This window comes from Heloderma suspectum, chromosome 1 (assembly GCF_057233095.1).
Source record: "Heloderma suspectum isolate Gila_16-S chromosome 1, 16-S_ref, whole genome shotgun sequence".
In the NCBI taxonomy this organism is placed as follows: Eukaryota; Metazoa; Chordata; class Lepidosauria; order Squamata; family Helodermatidae; genus Heloderma; species Heloderma suspectum.
The window spans coordinates 382,777,981-382,800,704 of NC_139458.1; the positions used below are offsets into that span (position 1 = coordinate 382,777,981).

Consider the following 22,724-nt stretch of genomic DNA (forward strand, 5'->3'; position numbering starts at 1 on the left):
TCCATATTAATTGTAGAATATACTGAGTAGGCATGCACAGTATAGCGTTACACAGCTAGAAATATTTTGCAGCGCCATAATACTGCAAATCAGATTCCATTCCACTTTTTTCTCTCGCTTGCTCTTTTTAAAACGTTATAACCTCCAATATCACAAAGATAGCAGGAGGCACAAGGCATAGGCAGAGTTGCCAACGTAATGGGACAGCTTCCATCCCCTTAACATGACAGTAGAAAATTTAGCAGAAGAAGGATCTGCAGATTGAGGGACATCCCCCAACCTTGTTGTTGTTGTTCAGTCGTGTCCGACTTTTCGTGACCCCATGGACCATAGCACGCCAGGCCTTCCTGTCCTGCGCTCTCTCCCGGAGCGTGCTCAAGTTCGGGTTTCTTTTATTGTTATCCCCGTCATGCAAGAGTTTAAAGGCACAGAACGGGGGGTCTTTACAAGGAGAGAAGGGGAAAGCTGACACTCTCCCTCAGCCTTTTTCCTGAACTGGAGGCTGTCAGCGCAATCCTATGCATGTTTGCTCAGAAGTAAATCCAGCTAAGTTTAATGGGGTTTACACCCAGGTAAGTCAGCACAAGACTGCAGCTGGAATCCTGCCATCTGAACATTCTCCCCCTCTAGCGTGGAGACTGACTCCCGCAGCGAGGAGAAAAGAAGACACAGGAGAAACCCACGCCGGTCGGGCAACCCCAGCAGGAATTCCCGGGGTTGTTCCCGCCTAGACAGGGAATTCCATAAGCGCGGGGGAGGGGAACCTCCCAGGAGAGGCTCCACTTCACGCTTACTTCCGGGTTTCTACTCTCACGCAAGCGCAGAGCCTTATCTGCCTCACCCCGGACCCAATCACTTTAGACCGTACCATTGGTAGACAATAGCGCAGGGGGTGCCTGGTCGCTCCCTAAATACCATCCTTGCGCTCATTTGCCACTGAACGCTTTCGGCTTTAAAACCAGGGCAGTTCCGCCCGTCACGAAAATTGCCCTTTTCGGCCTCGGGCTTCCCTCCGCTCCATACTCGTCCCCACCTCTCCCGGGACGTTGGTACGCTCCTTTCCCAGCCGATCCTGCGGCCGGGCAAGACCACCCTACTCGCCTGAGGGGGAGGAGCCGAGGGCATTGTTGGGTCAGGGGGCGCGCGCTGCCCGCGGGGGTGGTGTGTTGCGGGCCCGTCACAACCCCCCGGTCGCCGCCGCCCGCAGCTCAGTGTCACCTCGAGCACCACAGGGCGCGGCTGCCTCCTCTGCCGCCGCCGCCGACCCGCCGCCGCCGCCTGTTCAGCCACCCACCCACCCTGCCATCGCCGCAGTGGTAGCGCCCGGCTCCAGCTGACCGGCCTGGAATCCCGGCTTCGAGCCCCGGCCTGCACCGTCCGCCGTGAGCGACCCCTCCTCTGCCCCGGCCCTGAGACCTGGTGTCGCCGCCGCCGCCATGGGAGACGCCGGCAGCGAGCGCAGCAAAGCCCCGAGCTTGCCGCCCCGCTGCCCCTGCGGGTTCTGGGGGTGAGTACGTGGTCGGGGAGGGGGCGAAGGGGAAAGGGCCCGGCCTGCTTGCCCGCCCGGGGCTGGGCGTGGGGTGGCTGCTGGGCTGGGGCGTCCCCAGTCCAGGGGAGTGGCTGGTGAGCGAGGACCACGGTCTGGCCTGGTGGCGCAGGGCGTGAGGCCGGGCCAGGAGGAGCAGAAGGACTGAGGAGGGGCGTCGTTGCTTCCTTGGTCTCCGAAAGGCTGGGCTCCCTCCTTCCACTCCCTGCTCCTGAGAGGAGGGGCGGCCCTTCTCCTGTCACAGGGATCCCTCCCCGAGACTTGGCTCACTGGCGGGCACCGCAGTGGTGGGCAAGTAGGGGCCGGAGGGCCTAGCTGGCCCTCCTGAAAGGGGTGGGGCGAGGTGGTGGCGAAGCAAACCACACTGATCCCCGCTATTTGATCTTCCCCCTTATCTCCTTCACACGCACCCCACTCTGCTCAGTGATTCAATCTACAGGCTGCCTGTTTCTTTCCTTCCTTCTGTCTTTTCTCTTGGAATGTGGTCTGTGGCTGCAATATACTTCTCAGGTATTGCTGTATGTCAACTTTCTCTTACTCCCCCTAGGTGTGACAACTTTGTGTTCCCCTCCCCATTCTTCAGGGAAAAGGCAGAGAACTTTCTGCTTTTCCCATCAACCAAAGTTAACACAAACATTTGCTCCAGCCTCTCAGCTGAATAATAATAATGGCATGAGCAGTGTGGTGACAGTGGCACTGATACAGAAGAATGCTTCCTTTCTTTTGGTTTAAAGACAAAGTGATAATCTTGTCTGTGATGAGCTTGTAGGCCTCTCCTTCTAAAGGTTATTCCTCTGGCCTATAGAAAAGGAAGTAGGGATGTTAATACATACGGTGAAGATCCTGACTTCTAGTTTTTGTTCTTTTGGGATCCTCCCCCCCCCCCGCCCTTACTATAGTTTCTTAGATTAAGAAAGCAGAATGTAGGTGTCTGGCAGAAGCTTGAATGGCTCTTTTTAGGAGTTATCCAATAGGTAGCGGGGAGCAGGGGTGAGGCAATGCAGCCCCCTGACCCCTGGAAGTTGCCCACCCCTGCAATAGAAGCATCCTGGAAAAGAGAAGTTGGTATAAGAAGACTGATTGATTTAGTAAAGTGAACTATCAATAGTCTATTTTATGTGGCTTCAGAATGGTAAGATTATTATAAATAAAATTCCACCTGTGAATTATGACATAAACACTGGGTTGGATCCAGCTTCATACCATCTGACTTCCCCTGGTGCAACAGGACTTCCCCATCCTCTCCCACCCACCCCCGCAGCCTCCTGCATGCATCCTAAATCTGCTCCAAAGGGCCCCCAAACCCTCAGAACAGGGTTTGCGTGTGGAGCTTCAGGGAGGAGGGGAGTTTCCATCCACTAGTGGGTGACCAGTGTTGGCTCCAACCCATTGTGTATGTAATAGGTGGAATGTGACTTCAAAATCATATTCAGTGTGTGAGTGGAATTCATAATCTAATCCAGAAAAGTTTATGCTCTAACAAATTTATTAATCTTTAAGGTGCCACAGGATTCTTTTTTGTGTTTACCTCAAATATGTTGACAAAGATAATGAAGGAACTATATACATAAGCTCAGCATTGAATATTGCTAATATTTGTGGACTCAGTGTCATGTTTCTGTAAATAGTCACCCAGCCTGGTCACCTGTGGTGAATAGGAATTTCCTCTAGGAAGGAAAACTTTTGTACATTGGATCTTTTAATTTTTTTTAACAACGTAGGTATCCCTGGATAGATTGGTAAACTTGATTGCGCATGTACAGCTTGAGAGAATGTGGTGCCTTAATTTTGATGCCTTCAAGAAATGGCTATTTCAACTAAGGGATGTTTGTAATAGAAACTTCCAATACATAGATTAAAGGAGAGCTCAAATTCTTTCAGGCTTTACTGTACCCGAGTTACTTTGACAAGTGGCTGCCAAGCCTTTTAACATTTGATAAAGAAAATTCCATAATTTAGGCAAGTTTTGTTTCCCAAGCCTTTTAAAACTATGAGATCCTTTAATTTGTACTTACTGAATCTGTATGTAGTGGTTTCTTATGCTACACTCGCAGGCATTGAAGAATAATTAATCTCAGACATATTTTTTGCACCTCCCTTACCCTTTGCTCATCTTACTTAGTTCCTTTGACTTTTCCCTAAAGATTTTCATTCCTGTGCTCTTTCTTCTCATTTAATCCCATTTCACTTTGCATTATTTAAAGTGTACTAATATCCCAGACTGGACACGCACCTGCACATAAATTCATAAAGTAAAAATTACAAAAGGTGACTATTGAATATGTATGTAAAGTTAGAATATTTTTTTGCATTTGAAGTTAAAATGTCTCCATCTGGGGACAAATTGGATGTACTATCCAGAAAATCTATCCTGTTCTCCCAGTCTTTTTGCTATTAAGACATAAGGAGCGATAAGGGAAAGAGGATGCAACTAGTACATAATTATTTGGCTATATTTTAAAAACGTTTTTAGCAGTGTGAGGACCTACACGGTTACTTTCAATTTCGTGTTTGTCTCAGCCTGAAAGTTTTGACTATTTTCTTCACTTCCAACTTGGCTATCTGAAACATTCACAGTATTTCTAAATGTACCATGTGTTCCATCAGCAAGAAGTGTAGGGCCTAACTCAAAGAAGTATTGGAGATAATAGTGCATATAGACAGAGATTTTGTTGTACGCAGAGCTGAAGAAGCAAGATGCATGTTGAAATGAAGTGTTTTGGCTATTTAGTAGTGGAAACTTCAAAGAAACCTTCACTTCCATGTGAACATCTCACTGTATATAGTTTTGATTGCATTGCAGCTATACTTTTATGAATAGCAGTGTTGGATGTTTATACACTTGTGGAGGTACAGTTGATGAGTCATACGTCAATATTAATATTAATAATATTAATCTCTTCTGCGTTGTTTGTGTGTGCCTGCCTTATAGTAGTCCTGTATCAGCCGTTTCCCCCGAACTATTTAGCAGACTTCAGTAGGACCTCATCAGTTCTTGCTGAAGTAGTCATATAAATATATTGCATTCCACATATTTCTTCACTTAGCTTTGTTAACAGTAGAATCATTGACTGATTTGGCGCTTTTTTTGTACTTGATCCATTTTCAGACAGGTGCTTATTACAAACACAGCTGTGTTATTTTTCCTTAAGTTTCAGTTTTGGGGGTTCTTAACTGTCTAGGATGTTCTCAAAGAATCTCAGGATAAATAACTTCAAGATCTAGACAGCTAATTTTTTCTTACCATAATTGTAGGACTGTGGTCAATTCAAAGTGATCTAATAACCACATTGAGCTACCACCACCCTGAAAGCCATCTCTGACATCCATAGCCCATCTTTGTTTTTTTAAAATCTTCCTAACTTTCTCTTTGCAATTCTGTCTCCCTTTTTCAAAAAAGGAAACATTGATCAACTTGTTTTGTCTTTAATGGCTCACCTTTCTTATTGAGCACAGTGACCTTGTGGTTTCTTTTGTCCATTAACTGTATAATCCAGTGCATGTTTACTCAGAAGTAAGCTCCACTGTTGTCAGTGAGAGCTTAGTCCCTTGCAAGTATTTAGAACTGCAGCCTAAGTCCAAGTTACCAGTCATTTGACATTTATGTTGACTGAATGTCACCTTTAGTTGAACTGAGGTACGCTGGTAGTCAAAAATTGAGACCACACACCTGCTGTCTGCACAATTTTTTTGAAACTACTCAAAGTGAGTTCTGTTTATCAATAGCATTTCCCAAGACATGTACTGGGGAGGTGGGGAGGACTTTAAGGGAAGGAGGAGGAATTACTGAGGCCAGACAACTTCAGGCACTGAGACTTAAGACAAAGCACAGTCTGCCTTTGCACTTCCTTATTGCAGGGCCTATGCCTATTTTCAAGCCAAGCCAAACCAAACCCTAGAATAGCATAGATCCAACTACATAAACATGCTTTTCCTGTGGTGCATAGCATAGCTGCCAGCATTCAAGACTGGCAACTTTGCCAGGCTCAGATCTGAGGTAGAAAACAATTTTAGATAATCCGGTTCAGAGCCCCCCCCCCCCCCCCCCGCGCGCGCTACTTTACTGAAGTATCTAACCAAGCATGAACTTTAAAACACATTTAAGGCAAATGGAACATGTTCTGCTAAAATACATATCCAGACTTGTAGTTAAATTGTTCAGTCACCTCATTCATTTTTCTTGGGGGGGGGGGGGTGTGTGTGTACACATGTCTGCATGCCTATATTCCCTTTTACCTATTTGATTGTCAGCAGTGGACATTTTTTAAGCCTAAGGTGCATGCCTAAGGCTATCTTGCAAAGTGTCCTCATATTGGCATGTGCAGAGTGGGATGCATATAGAATTCTTTGATAGTTTTGAGAACAAGAACTGAGTTTCAAGCTTTTGGCATTTGCATTCAGATTTCTGTTTGTCTTGTGTACTTTACAATTTATTTCCCAAGTAACTAGTATATTGAAGTGTACTTTGATTTAACTTCCTGAATCTAAGTTTTGTTTCATGAAAAAAAAGTTTATTTGGTCCTGAATATGAAAAGACTGTTGTTGTAATTGATGTAACCAAAATTCTTTAATGTTTGGGACTAGTACTTACCAAAGTTTACTCTTTCTACAGTAACACAGTGGTATTGTAAGGGAAGTGCCTGAAGGCACACACAAAGTAAATAGGTCTTGAATGTGAAAATATTTGCTATTCCTCTTTGCACTAAAATGTGTACTTGGAGTATATTTTGATTGTGATTTTATCAGTTCTAAGTTTCTGAAACATGATATGTGAAAATAGTGTGGGTTGCTCCAATACTGCTTCAAAATGACTTTTGCATAGTTAACATTTTAAAACATTTCAAAAACATACTGGTTTGTTGCTATTACTAGTGGAAGCTCTCATTTTTGCCCAGGGTATAATCACTCTAGTAACTGAAGCACTACTAAAATGGTGGTATTATAGAAGATGAGAGAAAGGGAGCAAATGTTTCTGCTGTTAGGCATGGTGGCTCACTTCTGTTACCAGCACTGCACAGTGGTGATGGCTTGTACTTAGACATGAAAGGCTACTGGGTAACCAATGTTCCAGAGCCAGGATATTGAATTTGAGCATTTCTGGAAAAAACCTGCTTCCTTAACACCTTACCTCTTTTTCATGCAAAGCACTTCTCTGAGAAAACTCAGCATAACTCCAACCCTCATTTTGTGAATGGGCAAGCAGAATATCAGGTGTCTGTGTCAGGATTGAAACTTAGGACTCAGCTGTACCTACCTGGGTATGTTGGTAAGTCAATGACATAGAATAATCTGTTTTTCTTTTGTAGGATCATTCTCTAGTTCTAAAACAAATGAATTCTTCCTCTTGAAATTATGGCTATCAGGAAGAAGATGAATAGAAACAAATTGATTTGTTTTGTTCGTTCATATTTCCAGTAATGTACTAAAATATACTCTTTCAGTTAGACAAAAGGTGTCAGGCTTTGTTGGAGAAGAAGCCCACACAGTTTGTGTAGAATGCTATTATATTTTTATTCTTTCTGACAGTGCATCATATGCATAGTGACACATTTTGTCACAGGGTGCTACTAACAGCAAGGGGGTAGAGATCTAGAATGTTATACTTAAGACCAGATCTAGATGATAGGCTGCTGCTGCTGTGCAGAATAGGTATTTTATTTATTTATATTTCAATATTACATTTCTATACCACCCAATAGTCAAAGCTCTTGTATCCTGCTTTATCATTACGAACAAGTCAAAATGGTTAACTATTAAAAGTAATTAAACAGCAATAGTTTCAGAGCAAGAAGAATAAAATAGAAAAGGCAAGTTACATACAGTGAAGACAAGAATATAATTAATTAATAATTACAGAAAATGTTGGGTATTACCCAGCACCAAATGCCTCTCTGAAAAGCCAGGTTTTCAACAGGCATCCAAAAACATTAAGTAGGGAAGGCATTCTGTAAGGTTTGTACCACCACTAAAAAAGATCCTCCTGTTTGTGGATGCCTACTATGCTTTGGTCAGCAGGGAAGCACGGAACAGGATCTCAGATGCTAAAATGCTATTAAAAGGTTATATGAAAGAAAAATCAGCCTATAAACCTCACAGTAATTATAGTGATGCATTTTTGGCAGCTTATTCTTCTGTTTTCTAAACAAGACTTAAGAAAAATCTGTTGGAAATACTTTGGATGGCCATTTGGGATTGCAGCTGTTCCTTTATTGAAATACTAGGCAATTGTGTGTTCTTACTAATATCTGATCCATCTTTGTCCTTCCTTACAGAACTAAATATATTTTTGTGAGCTTCATTTTGGTTTAACTGGTGTCAAATCGCCCCCTTTGGACATCCAAATCAGACTGGAATGGGAAGTAGTAGAATTTTTTAAAATCCTTTTAAAAATAAGGAAATGCTTTTTCCATTCAGCAGTGCACTAGCTTAGAATGACTTTCCTTAAGAGCTATTATGGTGGAGATGAATGTGAACTGGGAAGAAGCTGTCTCAAATCTCACCTCACTTACCTCATGTGATGGCTTACCGTCTCAATATCTCTCACTTCACCATCTCTCCTGTTGCCTCATCTGCAGTGTTGGTGTCATATGGACCTATTATACAAGGTTCTTGTAAAGGTAATAGAGAGAATGTCTAAAATGCATAAAATATTCTAAACCAGGGATAAGCAACCTGATGCACTCCAAGTGTTTTGGACTGTAACTCCCATAATCCCTTACCACTGGCCTTTCTGCCTGGGGCTGTTGTCCAAAACATCTGGAGGGCACCAGGTTGCCTACTCCTGCTATACGCTTCAGAGTATTCAAGCATTCTAGACACTTTGTGTCTTTAGACCCTAAGGTATTGTACAAATAGTAGTTAGCGGTATTATTATTGAGGAGATGATGATGATAATGCCTGAATGCAAATTCTGGATTAGTTGGGGAAACTTCAGTTGTCCTACTTTTGAGAAATGTCTTGGGGTGATAGGAAACTTATTTAATATTTGCTTTTTAATAATGGGCTAATGAATTGGATTGAGTATTAGAGGCCAAGTTAGAGCTCTGGACAGAGAAAAGGGAATGGATAGAGCATTGAAATTTAAATATTATAAAAAGTGTTTCTTTGCTGATCCTAATGCTTTTCCCTTCATTTGTAACAAATGCTTATGCCAGTTGTTCCTTCAGAGAATAAAGGAGCATCTTCCTTTTACATACTGAGAATAGTAGTGGCAAAATTGGTATAACTTGCTAATAATACTCGTTAATTTTCCTGTTCCAGTTAAGGAATTCCAAGTAACCAGAAGAACTGGGGAAAGGGTGACTAAATCCTACTATGCTCTCTTACCTAGGAGTAAATATAATTGAATATAGTGAGTTACTTCTGAGTAAATATGGATAGGATTGAGCTGTCAGTTACTGATGATTTAAAAGGACCTGATTTATAGCACTTTAATACACTAAGTTGACCACCATTGTTGTAAGTAAATGGATGACATAGTAAGGACTATTAGAACATTTAACAAAATCCTTTGGTCAAATGTTCTTCAGTGGCAGAATTCCCCAGACACAGCCCATTACTGTTATGTGCATTCATTCTCCTCTTATGGTATCCCTTCAGGCAAAAAAACCACTACGATCTCCTTGAGCAACTTTGGGTGGTGGTGGTGGTGGTGTTGTTGTTGTTGTTCAGTCGTTAAGTCGTGTCCAACTCTTCATGACCCCATGGACCATAGCACGCCAGGCCTTCCTGTCCTGCGCTCTCTCCTGGAGTATGCTCAAGTCCATATTCATTGCATCAGTGATGCTATCTAGCCATCTCATCCTCTGCCGTCCCCTTCTCCTTTTGCCTTCAATCTTTCCCAGCATCAGGGTCTTTTCCAGGGAGTTTTCTCTTCGCATTAGGTGGCCAAAATATTTGAGCTTCAGTTTCAGTATCTGTCCTTCCAATGAGCAGTCAGGGTTGATTTCCTTTAGGATGGACTGATTTGACCTCCTTGCAGTCCAGGGGACTTGTAAGAGTCTTCTCCAGCACCACAGTTTGAAAGCATCGATTCTTCGGCCCTCAGCCTTCCTTATAGTCCAGCTCTCACAGCCATACATTACTGCTGGGAAAACCACAGCTTTGATTATAACGAACCTTTGTCAGCAAGGTGATGTCTCTGCTTCTTACTATGCTGTCTAGGTTTGCCATAGCTTTCCTCCCAAGGAGCAAGCGTCTTTTAATTTCATGGCTACAGTCACCGTCTGCAGTGATCTTGGAGCCCAAGAAAGTAAAATCTGTCACTGCTTCCATTTCTTCCCCTTCTATGTGCCAGGAAGTGATGGGGCCAGATGCCATGATTTCAGTTTTTTTAATGTTGAGTTTCAAACCAGCTTTTGTACTCTCCACTTTCACCCTCAACAAGAGGCTCTTGAGATCCTCTTCGCTTTCTGCCATTAGGGTGGTATTGTCTGCGTATCTGAGGTTGTTGATAATTCTCCTGGCAATCTTAATTCTGACCTGTGATTCATCCAACGTGGTGTTTCTCATGATGTACTCTGCATATAAATTAAATAAGCAGGGTGACAATTTAAAACTACCTTGCTGTCAACTGAAGCTGTTGGTGCTTGTCCTTCTCTAGGTGACTTTTTGCCCCACGTGAATTATAAAAGTAAAGTATTATTGATTTATTAAATCTTAAAACTGTACTTGCTTGCATAAGCCTATTCACATGGGAGAACTTGTTCCCTCTAAATGTAAACTTGGTGTTAACATTTAGAAAATGAATGCTGCTGCTGAAGATGTGCTAGCAAAGTGGAAGAAAAGGTTAAACTACAAGTTGGGGTTTCATTTGAATTAGTAATAGTAGGGTTGCCAGCAAACATAATTTAAGATGGGTTTGTTTCAAAATGTGAGAAATAGTAGGCAGGAGAATTGACTTCTTACTGTAACAAATCAGTTGAATTATTACAGAAATAATAAGGCAGAAATAAAAATATCGGACTGGATCCAAAGAGATGTATGACTAATTTTGCATGTGTAAGGGAGCATTGTATGTGTTCCTTGAGCAGCATCCCCCCGCCCCCCATGCCACATAACAAACCTCTTTTCAAACTCAGGGGAGTGTCAGCAGCCATTTGTGATATGGAGCTGGGTGGTGGTCCTCCATTCAAATGAAAAAGTAGGACTGTTGCCCAATTAAAAATGCAGTGGATCAATTAAAGATCAAATGAATCAACCAAATCTGCATATGACTAAACTGTTCTAAAGGAAGGCTGTTGTAGGTAACGCACATGCTTGTTGCTGTAGGTTCCATTTCTGAGGCATTCCCTCTTCTGTGAGAGGTGCTGATGTTCTAAGATGGTATCTGCCACCTATAGTTTTTTATAAGTACCACTATTGTACACTGTAGGGTTTAAAAAAAAATAAAAAAAAAATCTGCCTGATTAAGCAGGAACATCCCCTTTGATAGATCGGCTAAATGTTGCAGCCCTACGCAGAAGTAAAAAATACAATAGCGTGTCTAAAGTAACTCTTTGGATCTTAACCTAGATATCTGTAATAGGTGAAATAAGTCAATCACAAGCCCATATACTAAATGACTAGTAATTAATCTAGATCTATAACTCTTCCTTGTATCCCCATAATCTCTCATAGAATTGAGTTTTTTCTTCACTATGATTTGCATTTCAGTTATTTCATTTCTATACTACCCAATAGCCAATGCTATCTGGGTTGTTCACAAAGATTAAAAGCCTTAAGTATAATATTGCACACATTATAAAAACCACAGACATATGAACATATAAGCAGGTGATATCCATACACAACCTATCTAAACATTTTTGCTTTTTCTTATGAGAACAAACTGAACTATGTAACATTTGAACTACAGACCAAGGATGCATGCGTCTAGGTGAATCCTTTGATCCTGGAACTGAGTGCTATATTGGCTTCATTTTACTTGAATCAGTTGCCTAGCATTATAATTGTCCCTGTGTCTATATCACTGAATACTTGGGTAGCAGGAATCTAGCAACATTCTAAAATTTTGTGTTGCAATGGGAGAGCCAGGATTTGGCTAAAATGTGTGGTCATCGTCTTTATATATACATTGGGCCAGTTCACACAACACAACAGCCCATTCTGTGTTAATTTGCTGCCATGATGAATATGCAAGCCCTGGTCCGGGTTCTCATGTGAACCAGTTGGTGGGGTTTATTTGAGGGTTAAACAACTTTTGAATAACCCTAAAACAGACCATATTTAACCCACAGTGGGCTGTCATGTCATCCAAACATGGTTATTGTGTAAACAGTATTGGTGCCTTTCAGATGCTTTGGACTACCATTCCCATAATCCCTGGCCATTGGCCATCCTGGCTGTGACTGATAGGAGTTCTAGTCTCAAACATCTGGAGGGTACCAGATTGCCCACCCCTGCTATAGAGCCTAGCAGTTCTCAGACAAAAGAATACTACTCGTTTCTTGTCTCAACCTTGGGGGATACGTATGTGAAGATCAGATTGACAAAATAATGTGCATTTCAGGTGATGCATTGATTGTATATAATGTTTTCATATGATAAGGGCATGCCCTTACATTGCTTTCGTAAATAATGGTTGTATTTACAGTTTTTCAGCATTCTTAAATAGTTACATCCAAAGTCATATTTTGTTTTTAAATAAGCCTGGATTCAACAAGCAGACTTCTTGAAGAGAAGACTTGTAAGAGGAACAAACTTTTCCATGTCATTCTAGACACGCTTTCCTAGAAATAAATTCCATTGAAAACAATGGGACTTATTTTGGGGTAAACATACATAGGATTGCATTGTCAAACTGTGATATCCTTGTTTCTAAGAACACTGAATGTTGAGAGGTGTGGAATTAATTTTCAGGGTGTGTGGAAATAATTTTAATTTTTACCTCCCTCTGCCCACGATTACTCCAATAGGGGCACCCCATTCCTTCCCTCGCGCCTGGGATTCACCTGAGCACATGTACAACTTTAAAATACTATAAAAATAAAAACAAAAGGCCAGTACAGCCAAGCAAACAAACCAGGTTAGTAAAAGGTTGTAGCAACAACCTAAAATTAAAATAAGCCTACTCTACCTCCCCCCCTCCAACACTCCACATTTCTACATTCCCATAAGGCTGTCATCCAGGCTATGGCTAGCCAATTGCCCCCACCCCATAGCTCTCACCTAAGGGATGATTGGACCACAGCCTCCGCAGCTATCCCACACTCTCACCCTGGGATAGCGCACTCACCCAAAGCATGCACGTGCGCGCGCACACATGAAGTTGCTCAAGGAGGGGGTGGTGCCCTCACCCTTGTCACTCCCTGAAGGAGCGACCCGAAGGAGCTGCCTGCCACCTAAGCCAGCCAGCTTATATATCTCTTTCCAAGAAGGGAACAGGTGGAAGTCTTATATTATTTTTTGTATTTATATCCCACCTTTTTTCCTCTGGCAAGTAAGCCAAGGCGGCTTACATGATCCTCCTCCTCTCCGTTTTTTCCTCACAACAACCACCCTGTGACGTAGGTTGGGCTGAGAGTCTGTGACTGGCCGAAAGTCACCCAGTGAGCTTCCATGGCCGAGTGGGGACTAGAACCTGGATCTCCTGGCTCCCAGTCCAACACTCTCACTACTACACCAGCAACAGCTGGGACCTGGTCCTGTAGGGAATGGTGGTCTGCCAGGCAGAAGTCCACAGGAAGAGAGCAGCGTTGATGATAGTAGTTATGGCAGCAGCAGGCACACCCTCTTCCTTGTACTACCCCTTTCTTTGATGGTAGCTTCTTCTCTTACAGGTACTGGCTCTCCCCAGTAATGCAACAACAAAGTGAAATAAAAACTGGCCTGGCTTGTAGATAATGCTAACCCATGATACGAGTTGTTGAATTGTGAGTTGGCGTGATGTATGAACATGGTTGTGCTAACAAACCGTAATTTGTTAACAACAAACCACCCAAAAGGAGAACGCATGGTTTGTTAGATTGTAAGCTCTGGCTTTTTTAAACCATGGGTACCTGTTACATATTTAACTTATGTGCAGAGCACATCATGAGAAACGCCAGGTTGGATGAATCACAGGTCAGAATTAAGATTGCCAGGAGAATAATCAACAACCTCAGATACGCAGACAATACCACCCCAATGGCAGAAAGCGAAGAAGATCTAAAGAGCCTCTTGTTGAGGGTGAAAGTGGAGAGTGCAAAAGCTGGTTTGAAACTCAGCATTAAAAAAACGAAGATCATGGCATCTGGCCCCATCACTTCTTGGCATATAGAAGGGGAAGAAATGGAAGCAGTGACAGATTTTATTTTCTTGGGCTCCAAGATCACCGCAGACGGTGACTGCAGCCATGAAATTAATGGATGCTTGCTCCTTGGGAGGAAAGCTATGGCAAACTTTGACAGCATAGTAAGAAGCAGAGACATCACCTTGCCAACAAAGGTTCGTATAATCAAAGCTGTGGTTTTCCCAGCAGTAATGTATGGCTGTGAGAGCTGGACTATAAGGAAGGCTGAGGGCCGAAGAATTGATGCTTTCGAACTGTGGTGCTGGAGAAGACTCTTACGAGTCCCCTGGACTTGCAAGGAGGTCAAATCAGTCCATCCTAAAGGAAATCAACCCTGAGTGCTCCTTGGAAGGACAGATACCGAAGCTGAAGCTCAAATATTTTGGCCACCTAATGTGAAGAGAAAACTCCCTGGAAAAGACCCTGATGCTGGGAAAGATTGAAGGCAAAAGGAGAAGGGGACGGCAGAGGATGAAATGGCTAGACAGCATCACCGATGCAATGAATATGAACTTGAGCATGCTCCGGGAGAGAACGCAGGACAGGAAGGCCTGTTGTGCTATGGTTCACGGGGTCACGAAGAGTCGGACAAGTCTTAATGACTGAACAACAACAACTTGTTACATGTGAACCCAGGACCATGGGTTGTTCATGGGTTTCACCAGGCTACAGAGGCAGTGGGCAAGAGCGATTAAGAACCACTGCCACTCTACATGCCAGTTTTACAGCACCGCAAAGGCATATAGGAGTCAGGGTGAAGTAGGAGGGAAACAAGTAACCCAGGAATTGAGAAAATAAACTATGGTTTGTTCAATCATCTCCTAGACAACCCTTGGGTAGGGCAAGAAACCCGGGTTTAAATAAACCATAGGCTAGCATTATGTGTGAACCAGGCCACTATGTTTATTGTAGGATTGGGCTGACTGCCATCTTTCAAGGTCTTCTTTTGGACTATTGATGTGTGTAAAACAGGTGGGGAACCTCTTTTGGCCCGAGGGCCCAATTCCATTTTGGAGACACTCTTGAGGGCAATGTTCTGGTGATAGGTGGGGCAAGAGGCATACATGAGCAGGGCTGAAAAATCCATCCCCGCAATTCCATTGTTACCAACTTATAGTAGGAAGCATATCTACTCATAAGTAAGCAGGGCTAGTCTCTGCATGTTGAATCAGAATTAAGGAGGACAAGCCGGATAAGGCTCAGAAGGAAGCAGGATTGAATCATTCAGTAGTTTTCTTCCCAGGCCCTGCCCCCCCCCCCCCCGTCCCGCAGGAAAAAGCTCTTATCTTTGATCAGCAGCTGATCAGCTCAGTCTAGAGATGACTTCAGCCACTTTTCGCTATCCCTGATTGGGGAAGGCAAGGGGCAAGCGAAGCCCATCGAGTCAGCACATCAAGGAATATCGATCAGGGAAAGACAAGGGAGGAGCAAAGCCAGCTGACCTTCTCTCTCCGATGGGGCAGGTCTTTGGGGAGTAGATCACCTGATGGGCCAAATTCAGCCCATGGGCCAAAGGTTCCCTGTCAGTGTTATAGACACTTACCTTTGAGTTGAGTTTCATTGAACTCAGGGGACCTTCTCAGTATACATGTGTAGGATTGCACTATGTAGTATTTGCAGAAATCTCTACAATAAGCAGGCATTAGGTGAACCACTGGAAATTGCTAGTGGTTTACTGGAAATGATGATCTACCATTTACTCACCCCAGAACTAGTGTACTCCACTTGGTTAATAGGTACTATTTATAAAGGCTCTACTTATAAATCAATGTATCTTAATGGCTATAACAAACAACGAAGATGTATGTTTAGGAAATATCTATAGTTCAAATGGTAAACATGAACATGAAAATGGTAAACATGAGTTAAATCAGTCGTAATGACTTAAAATAATTTTTAAGGTTACTTAAAGTCAGTCCACCCTAATAAGATGTTATTAAGTATCCATGTAAAGGTGTTGGTATAGTTGATAAAGGGTATTTATTTATTTATTTATTCATTCATTCATTCATTCATTCATTTCATTTCTATACCGCCCAATAGCTGAAGCTCTCTGGGCGGTTCACAAAAATTAAAACCAAACAACACACAATAAAACAATTTAAAATATATAGAACATTAAAACCACAATATAACAATACAACCACAATAAAACCTAGCAGCAGTGCAGGAGTTTAAAATACAGATTTAAAACAGCAAAGCTAAAAATTCAGAAAGCTAAAATGCTAAAATGCCTGGGAAAATAAAAAGGTCTTCACCTGGCGCCGAAAGGAATACAATGTAGGTGCCAGGCAAACCTCACCAGGGAGCTCATTCCAGAGCCGGGGTGCTGCTGCAGAAAAAGTCCTCCTCCTAGTAGCCGCCCGCCTCACTTCCTTTGGCAGGGGCTCATGGGGAAGGGCTGCTGAGGATGATCTTAAGGTCCGGGCAGGCACATATAGGAGGAGGCGATCCTTCAGATAACCTGGCCCCAAGCCGTTAAGGGCTTTGAATGTTAACACCAGCACTTTCAATCGGGCCCAGAAATGGGCTGGCAGCCAGTGCAGCTGGAAAAGTACTGGCATAATATGAGCTCGCATCTTGCTGCCCTATTTTGGACCAGCTGAAGTTTCCGGACCGTTTTCAAAGGCAGCCCCACGTATAACGCATTATAGTAATCCAGACAAGAAGTTATGAGAGCATGGATAACTGTAGCTAGGCTATCTCTGTCCAGATAAGGGCATAGTTGGTATACCAGCCTAAGCTGATAAAAAGTGCTCCGTGCCACTGAGTTCACCTGTGCCTCAAGTGACCCCGCCTTTTTCCTAGTACTGGTTCACAAAGCGGCTTACAAAAAATTGATATGAATAGTTGGAAAACCTGTTGTACTTGCAGATATATTTCAATTGTTTTGACATCTGACCTAATTAGAGTTTCCTGGATTTCATCTCCCAACATTGATCATCTGTTAATGCATTTGTGGCAATGATGGAGCAATTGTTTAAGTGGAAAATAATCTAACACCTTCTAATATATTTTTATTTTTGACATTGTGCACAGTCTAATACAATGAGAGAGGAATGCCTAAACTGTAGTCAATTGCCCTCATGATTCTGTGGATCCTCGGCAAATCAGCTGTACATTGGGCTACCTCATATCCAAACAGAAGCTTTATCATTCTACTTTCACTAATGTGCTGTGTGCATGTGTGTGTATGCACATCAGAGAGACCCCCCAGCTTGACCAGTAAAGAGTGATGAAAGCAGTTGTTTCAGGCTTCCGTGTGAACATGGCAGGCAGATGTTGTTTGCTTGTCTTTCAGCAAATGTGGTTGTTAGGTTTGATGCTGTTTTGCTTTTTAATTTAATGATTGGGTCAGAGCTACCTGCAGCAAAATACAAATCTGGATTTCAGTCAAATATCTCCATTGTTCTGTATTCATGCCTATCTGTGGTGTGATGGATCAAATCCTAGATACCGTTATGAGTTTTTGCGTTAGCTTTCTGTGATAATGTTTACATCTTTCCTCTCAATTGTAATATTTGTCTTGGCTTAACCCACCCTATGTCACAGTTAGGGATGGCTGCCACAGGGAAATCCAGCCCTTTTTGGGAAATCCAGCCCTCACTTGTATGTGCGAGCTGAGCCACAGGCTTTCCCCTGGAATCCGGGAAATTTCTCACATTTTTTTCCTAAAATCACAATTTATGCAAATTGCAGTCACAATTTGTGTAATTTGCATAAATTTTGGCTGTAATTTGCAGCCGTAAATTGCTTAATTTTGCACAAATCGCACTTGCAATTTGCATAAGTGGCGACTTTGGTTGCGGGGGGGGGATGGAAATATGTGAGCTGGCCCAATTCATAAAGATTGAGTTGGGCCAGCTTGTGGGTTAGCAAGCCAGAGTCCGGGGGGCTGAGCTGCTTTAAGCTCAGTAAACTTCACTTCCTGGACAGATTCCTCCGACATCCCTAGTCACAGTACACATGTACCAGTTGCCCTTTATGACCCAGCAGTAACAGTGATGATGGATCTGAGCATAGCCTCCATATAATTGCCCTGTTTAATACTAGTCAGTGTTAATTATATATGCCTGTATGCCTTTTTATCCCCTCCACCAACTTCAAAGGATTATGATTGGGCCAGCTTGTCTGAGGGCATTATTACTTGTCACAAGTGTCCATGCAATCACTACATTATAAAGTTGTTAACCCTACTGATCACACATCATTACTCTTGGTCCATCCCACTTAAACTACACTCTTAAGGAAATCTTTTGCATCCCACATTCATGTCTCTTGTAGTTGCCCAACCTTTCATTGCTTTATAGTTGGAAGTAAAGTTATCCCCTTCATTGGGCCTGATAAATCATTTGCATAAACTTGAGGATTATTTAGCTGATCTGATGGTTTTCTTTGAGGAGAACACTTATTGCACTATGGTTCCATAATGCTGGCAGTACTCATTATAGCATGGTCAGTGATATGGGATGGGAATTTTTCCAGTGCTTAATTTTTCTGCATTCATTAGTAAAAATGTATGTATGCCAGTTACAAATACAATATTAGGCAAACTTGGCAGTTTCAATGATGTAATTAACGTTTTTCAGGTGATTATCCTTAGCAAGTATGTGAGAGAATACATATATATCATTGAAATACATACATGTCTCAGACTGAATTGGAACTAATAAATAGTGACAGTGAAACTGAAGGTGCCCCAACAACCTTAGTGGAAAAGAGTTGAACTCTGTTGAAATAGATGAGTGGCTGTCAGCATGTCATGCACATTTCTTTGGGTTGCTAAAATTAGAGTGTCTACAGTTTTCAATACCTTTGTTTTTTCTTAAATTTAAAAAATGTAGGGGAAGTACATTCTGTGTCTTCAAATTTCTACAAGTATCCTAATAAACATTTCTACATAATATAACATTTAAATCACATTAAGTGTGGTTTAATTTTTCCCCCTCAAATATGTAGGTCAGATACTTCTGATGTATTGGGACAAAACACTAACATGGTGTACTTTTTTAGCATTGTTTACTAAATACAAGTAAAACAAACATGCTAAATTAGATCTTTCTAGGGCAGGGGTGGGCAACTTATGGCCCTTCAGATATTTTGGTCTATGGCTCCCATCAGCTGTAGCCAGCATAGACAATGGTGAGGGGTGATAGGAGTTGTAGGCCAAAAGATCTGGAAGGCCACAAGTTGCCCACCCCTCAGGACATAAGAACATTTTCTGATGCGAACTGAAAATTTTCCTATGCAAATGACCTTATGCCAATGAACTTAATTTGCACTGCAAAACTTTTAAAACATTTTCCAGAAAGCCCATATTACTGAACATAGTTCAGTTTGAGGCAGGCCATTACATTAATTAATTAAATAAATAATATATTTATTAAGTTTCTTAATCACCCATCTGGCCAGTCACCCGGCCACTCTGGGCGATATACAATGGTACAACTTAAAACCGTAAAATTATACATTAAAACATTATTTAAAAATACCCTAGCCCGCCCCAAATGCCTGCCTGAGTAACCAAGTTTTCAGTGCGTGGTGGAAGCTCATTAAAGAGGGGTCATGGCAGAGTTCCCTAGGGAGGGAGTTCCACAGAGTGGGGGCTACCACAGAGAAGGCCCTCTCCCTCGTCCTCACTAGCCTAGCTGTCCTGGCTGATGGGACAGAGAGAAGGCCATCTGAGGCTGATCTTGTTAAGCAGCCTCTCTGGTGTTGCTGGAGGTGCTCCTTGAGATAGGCTGGGCTGGAACCATATAGGGTTTTAAAAGTCAAAACCAACACCTTGAATTTTGCCTGGAAAACAACTGGTAACCAGTGCAACTCCTTCAGCACCGGAATGATGTGATCACGCTGGCGGCTGCCTTTAATCAGGCGAGCCGCCACGTTCTGCACCAGCTGCACCTTCCAAACCGTCTTCAAGGGTGACCCCATGTAGAGTGCATTACAGTAGTCTAGACAAGAGGAGACCAGGGCATGTACTACCGATGGGAGCAGATGGTCGGGAAGTAGGGGCGCAGCGCTGTATCAGATAGAGTTGGTACTGTGCTGTCGAGCTCACAGCTGACACCTGAGCCCCCATGGACAGCTGGGAGTGTAAAATGACTCCCAGGCTGCTGACCTGGTCTTTCAAGGGTAGCCATACCCCATTCAACACCAGGTCAACATCCCCCAGCCTCCTCTTGTCTCCCACCAAAAGTACCTCAGTCTTGTCAGGGTTCAGCTTATTCCTCCCCATCCAGCCACTCACAGTCTCCAGACATTTAGACAGGGATTCCACGGCCAACCCTGGTGAAGATTTGAACAAGAGGTAGAGCTGCATGTCATCCACATATTGATGACACCGCACCCCAAACCTCCTGATGATAGCCCCCAGCAACTTCACATAGATGTTAAATAGCATCAGGGAGAGGATGGAACCCTGTGGCACCCCATATGTGAGTGGCTATGGGTCTGATACCTCCTCACCCAGTGCTACCTTCTGGTACCTGCTGGAGAGGAAGGACCGGAACCACCATAATACAATGTCTCCAATGCCCATCCTCTCCAGGCGGTCCAGGAGGATACCGTGGACAACGATATCAAAAGCCGCTGAGAGGTCAAGGAGAACAAGGAAGGAGCATTCACCCCTATCCAGAGCCCTCCTCATATCATCCACCGACGCGACCAAGGCCATTTCTGTCCCATGCCCAAGCCTGTAGCCCGATTGAAATGGATCTAGATAATCAGCTTCTTCCAAGTGTGCCTTCAACTGCATCGCTCAATGATCTTGCCCAAGAATGGCAGATTCAAGACTGGGCAAAGGTTGTTCAAAACTTGAAGATCCAAGGATGGCTTCTTTAACAGCTGTGTTATCATTGCCTCCTTGAGGGCTGATAGCATCCCTCCCTCCTCAAGGGAGGCATTCACCACCACCCTGATCCCCTCACCCAGTCTCCCTCTGCAGCTCATGATGAGCCAAGATGGGCAAGGATCAAGTAAGCAAGTGGTTGGCTTTACAGTTGAAAGCACCTTGTCCACTTGATTAGAAGGAAGGAAGAAGCTGGAACCAATCCCACAAAACCGGTTTGCCACAGGCCACCTCTCGCTCGCTAAGTGTATCTGCAGCGCATGGAATAACACTCCTGATCTGATCAATGTTATCCGCAAAGTGCCTTGCCAAGGCCTCACAGGAGGCCTTAGAATGCTCCAACAGTTCCAGAGCAACTGGACCAACCAGGCTCTGGACCACTTGGAACAGGCTCCTGGGACAGCACTCTGAGGATGTGATAGAGGCAGCACAGTATTCTTTTTTTGCTGCCTTCACCAGCACGTGATAGGCTGAAGATACAGCTCTAGACCATGTCCGATCATCTTCGGAGGGAGACTTCCACCACCGGCGCTCTAGCCATCTCACCTCCTGTTTCAGGGCTCGTAACCGCGGATTGAACCATGGTGCAGTTCGATCCCTGTTCAGAGGGAGAGGGCGTTTCGGAGCCACCCGATCTAATGCCCCAGTGATTGCAGCATTCCAGCCACCCACTAGGGCCTCGACCGAGTGGCCGTTTGCGTGCTCCAGAGAATCACCAAGCACATTCAGGAATCCATTTGGATCCATAAGATGCCTTGGGCGGACTGTTTTAATGGGTCCTCCACCCCTTTGGAGGGGTTGTTGAACCTAAAAGTCCAACGTCACCAGATAGTGATCTGATGATGACGGGGGGGGGGGGTGGATATACCCCCGACTTCCAGATAACTCCCCAATTCTCCAGAAACAAATACAAGGTGTAGTGCATGACCAGCTACATGGGTGGGCCCAGTTAGAATAGGGTACAGCTCCCAGGAAGCCATGGTCTCCATGAAGTCCCGAGGTACCCCCGTGAGGATGGCTTCTCAATGTACATTGAAGTCCCCCAACACCAATAAGTTAGGGGACTGTACATCTGTGGATAAGGTGTGATTTAGTAGATCTGCTTCACTATTAGCTCATATGTCAGCTATATTGGAAACTAAGGGAAAAGCTTCTCTCACACTTATTAATTACATCTACAAATCTGTCTATGCAGCCAAAAAATGGTTTCTACCTGGGAAAAAATTACTTAGATGGCCTCTTGGTGTTGAAGCTGCTAAGCAAGGCTCTGCTACAATTTGCTGCTTTGGCAACCAAGTTGAGCCGTAAAATGCTACTTTTGCATATGCATTCATAATGTTGGGGTGCATAGGGGGATGTAGGGGAGAGGGAACATTTGATCCACCAGCAGTGTTGTTCCAGTGGCAAAAGGATACCACTGGATTCCACCTTGTGACTTAGCTATGAGGCTAATTGTGTAGCGTCTTGCTCCAAGTTTCCCTGAGCATTCTTAAAAAAATATTCCAACAGTTTCTTGTTACCTCTAATAGATGGTTCACTTTTTAGGTGGTTTTATCTGCATTGATAACTAGTTAAGTTTGTAACTTTTTATTTTTGTCTGAAGAAAGATTCTGTAGAAGTTGATTTAAGAACGCACATTTGGAACCGTATGGAATCAAACTACTGTAGCTTAAGGCTTTCCTGATGGTTGTGAATACGTTCATAGTCATGTTCATGGCTGCAGGTATTAAATCTTACACCAGCGTTCAGTTGAGAGCACTCTAGAATAGCATATACATAAAAGCTTCTAATTGCATTGTAATGTCATCCAGTTGGCTTGAATCTCAAATGAAGAATCAGTTTCAACAATATTGAATATTCTATTGGGTTTTTCTTTGTGTTTTGTTTGTATTTATGTAAGTTGTCCTGAGAACAATTTGATATAAGGTGACTAATTGAATAAGTAAAGAATTTAAATATGGACAAATAATTGACATTGTCACTATGTGTGCACACTTATGTGCTCTCTTCCTCTTTGAAAAAGATCTTATTGAAAGATGGAGTCTGTATGTAATGTA

At 43.2% G+C, this 22,724-nt stretch overlaps 1 protein-coding gene across 2 annotated transcripts in view; it reads left to right on the forward strand.

Annotated features, from left to right (window-relative positions):
- The first annotated feature begins 1,103 nt into the window (after nucleotides 1–1,103).
- Nucleotides 1,104–22,724, forward strand: part of ZFAND3 (zinc finger AN1-type containing 3) — a 202,940-nt gene continuing 181,319 nt past the window's right edge. For both annotated transcript variants that reach the window (XM_084828515.1, XM_084828516.1), the window contains exon 1: nucleotides 1,104–1,507. In XM_084828515.1, the coding sequence (XP_084684641.1) occupies nucleotides 1,437–1,507 (71 nt within the window). In that variant the 5' untranslated portion in view covers nucleotides 1,104–1,436. The remainder of the gene's footprint in view (nucleotides 1,508–22,724) is intronic.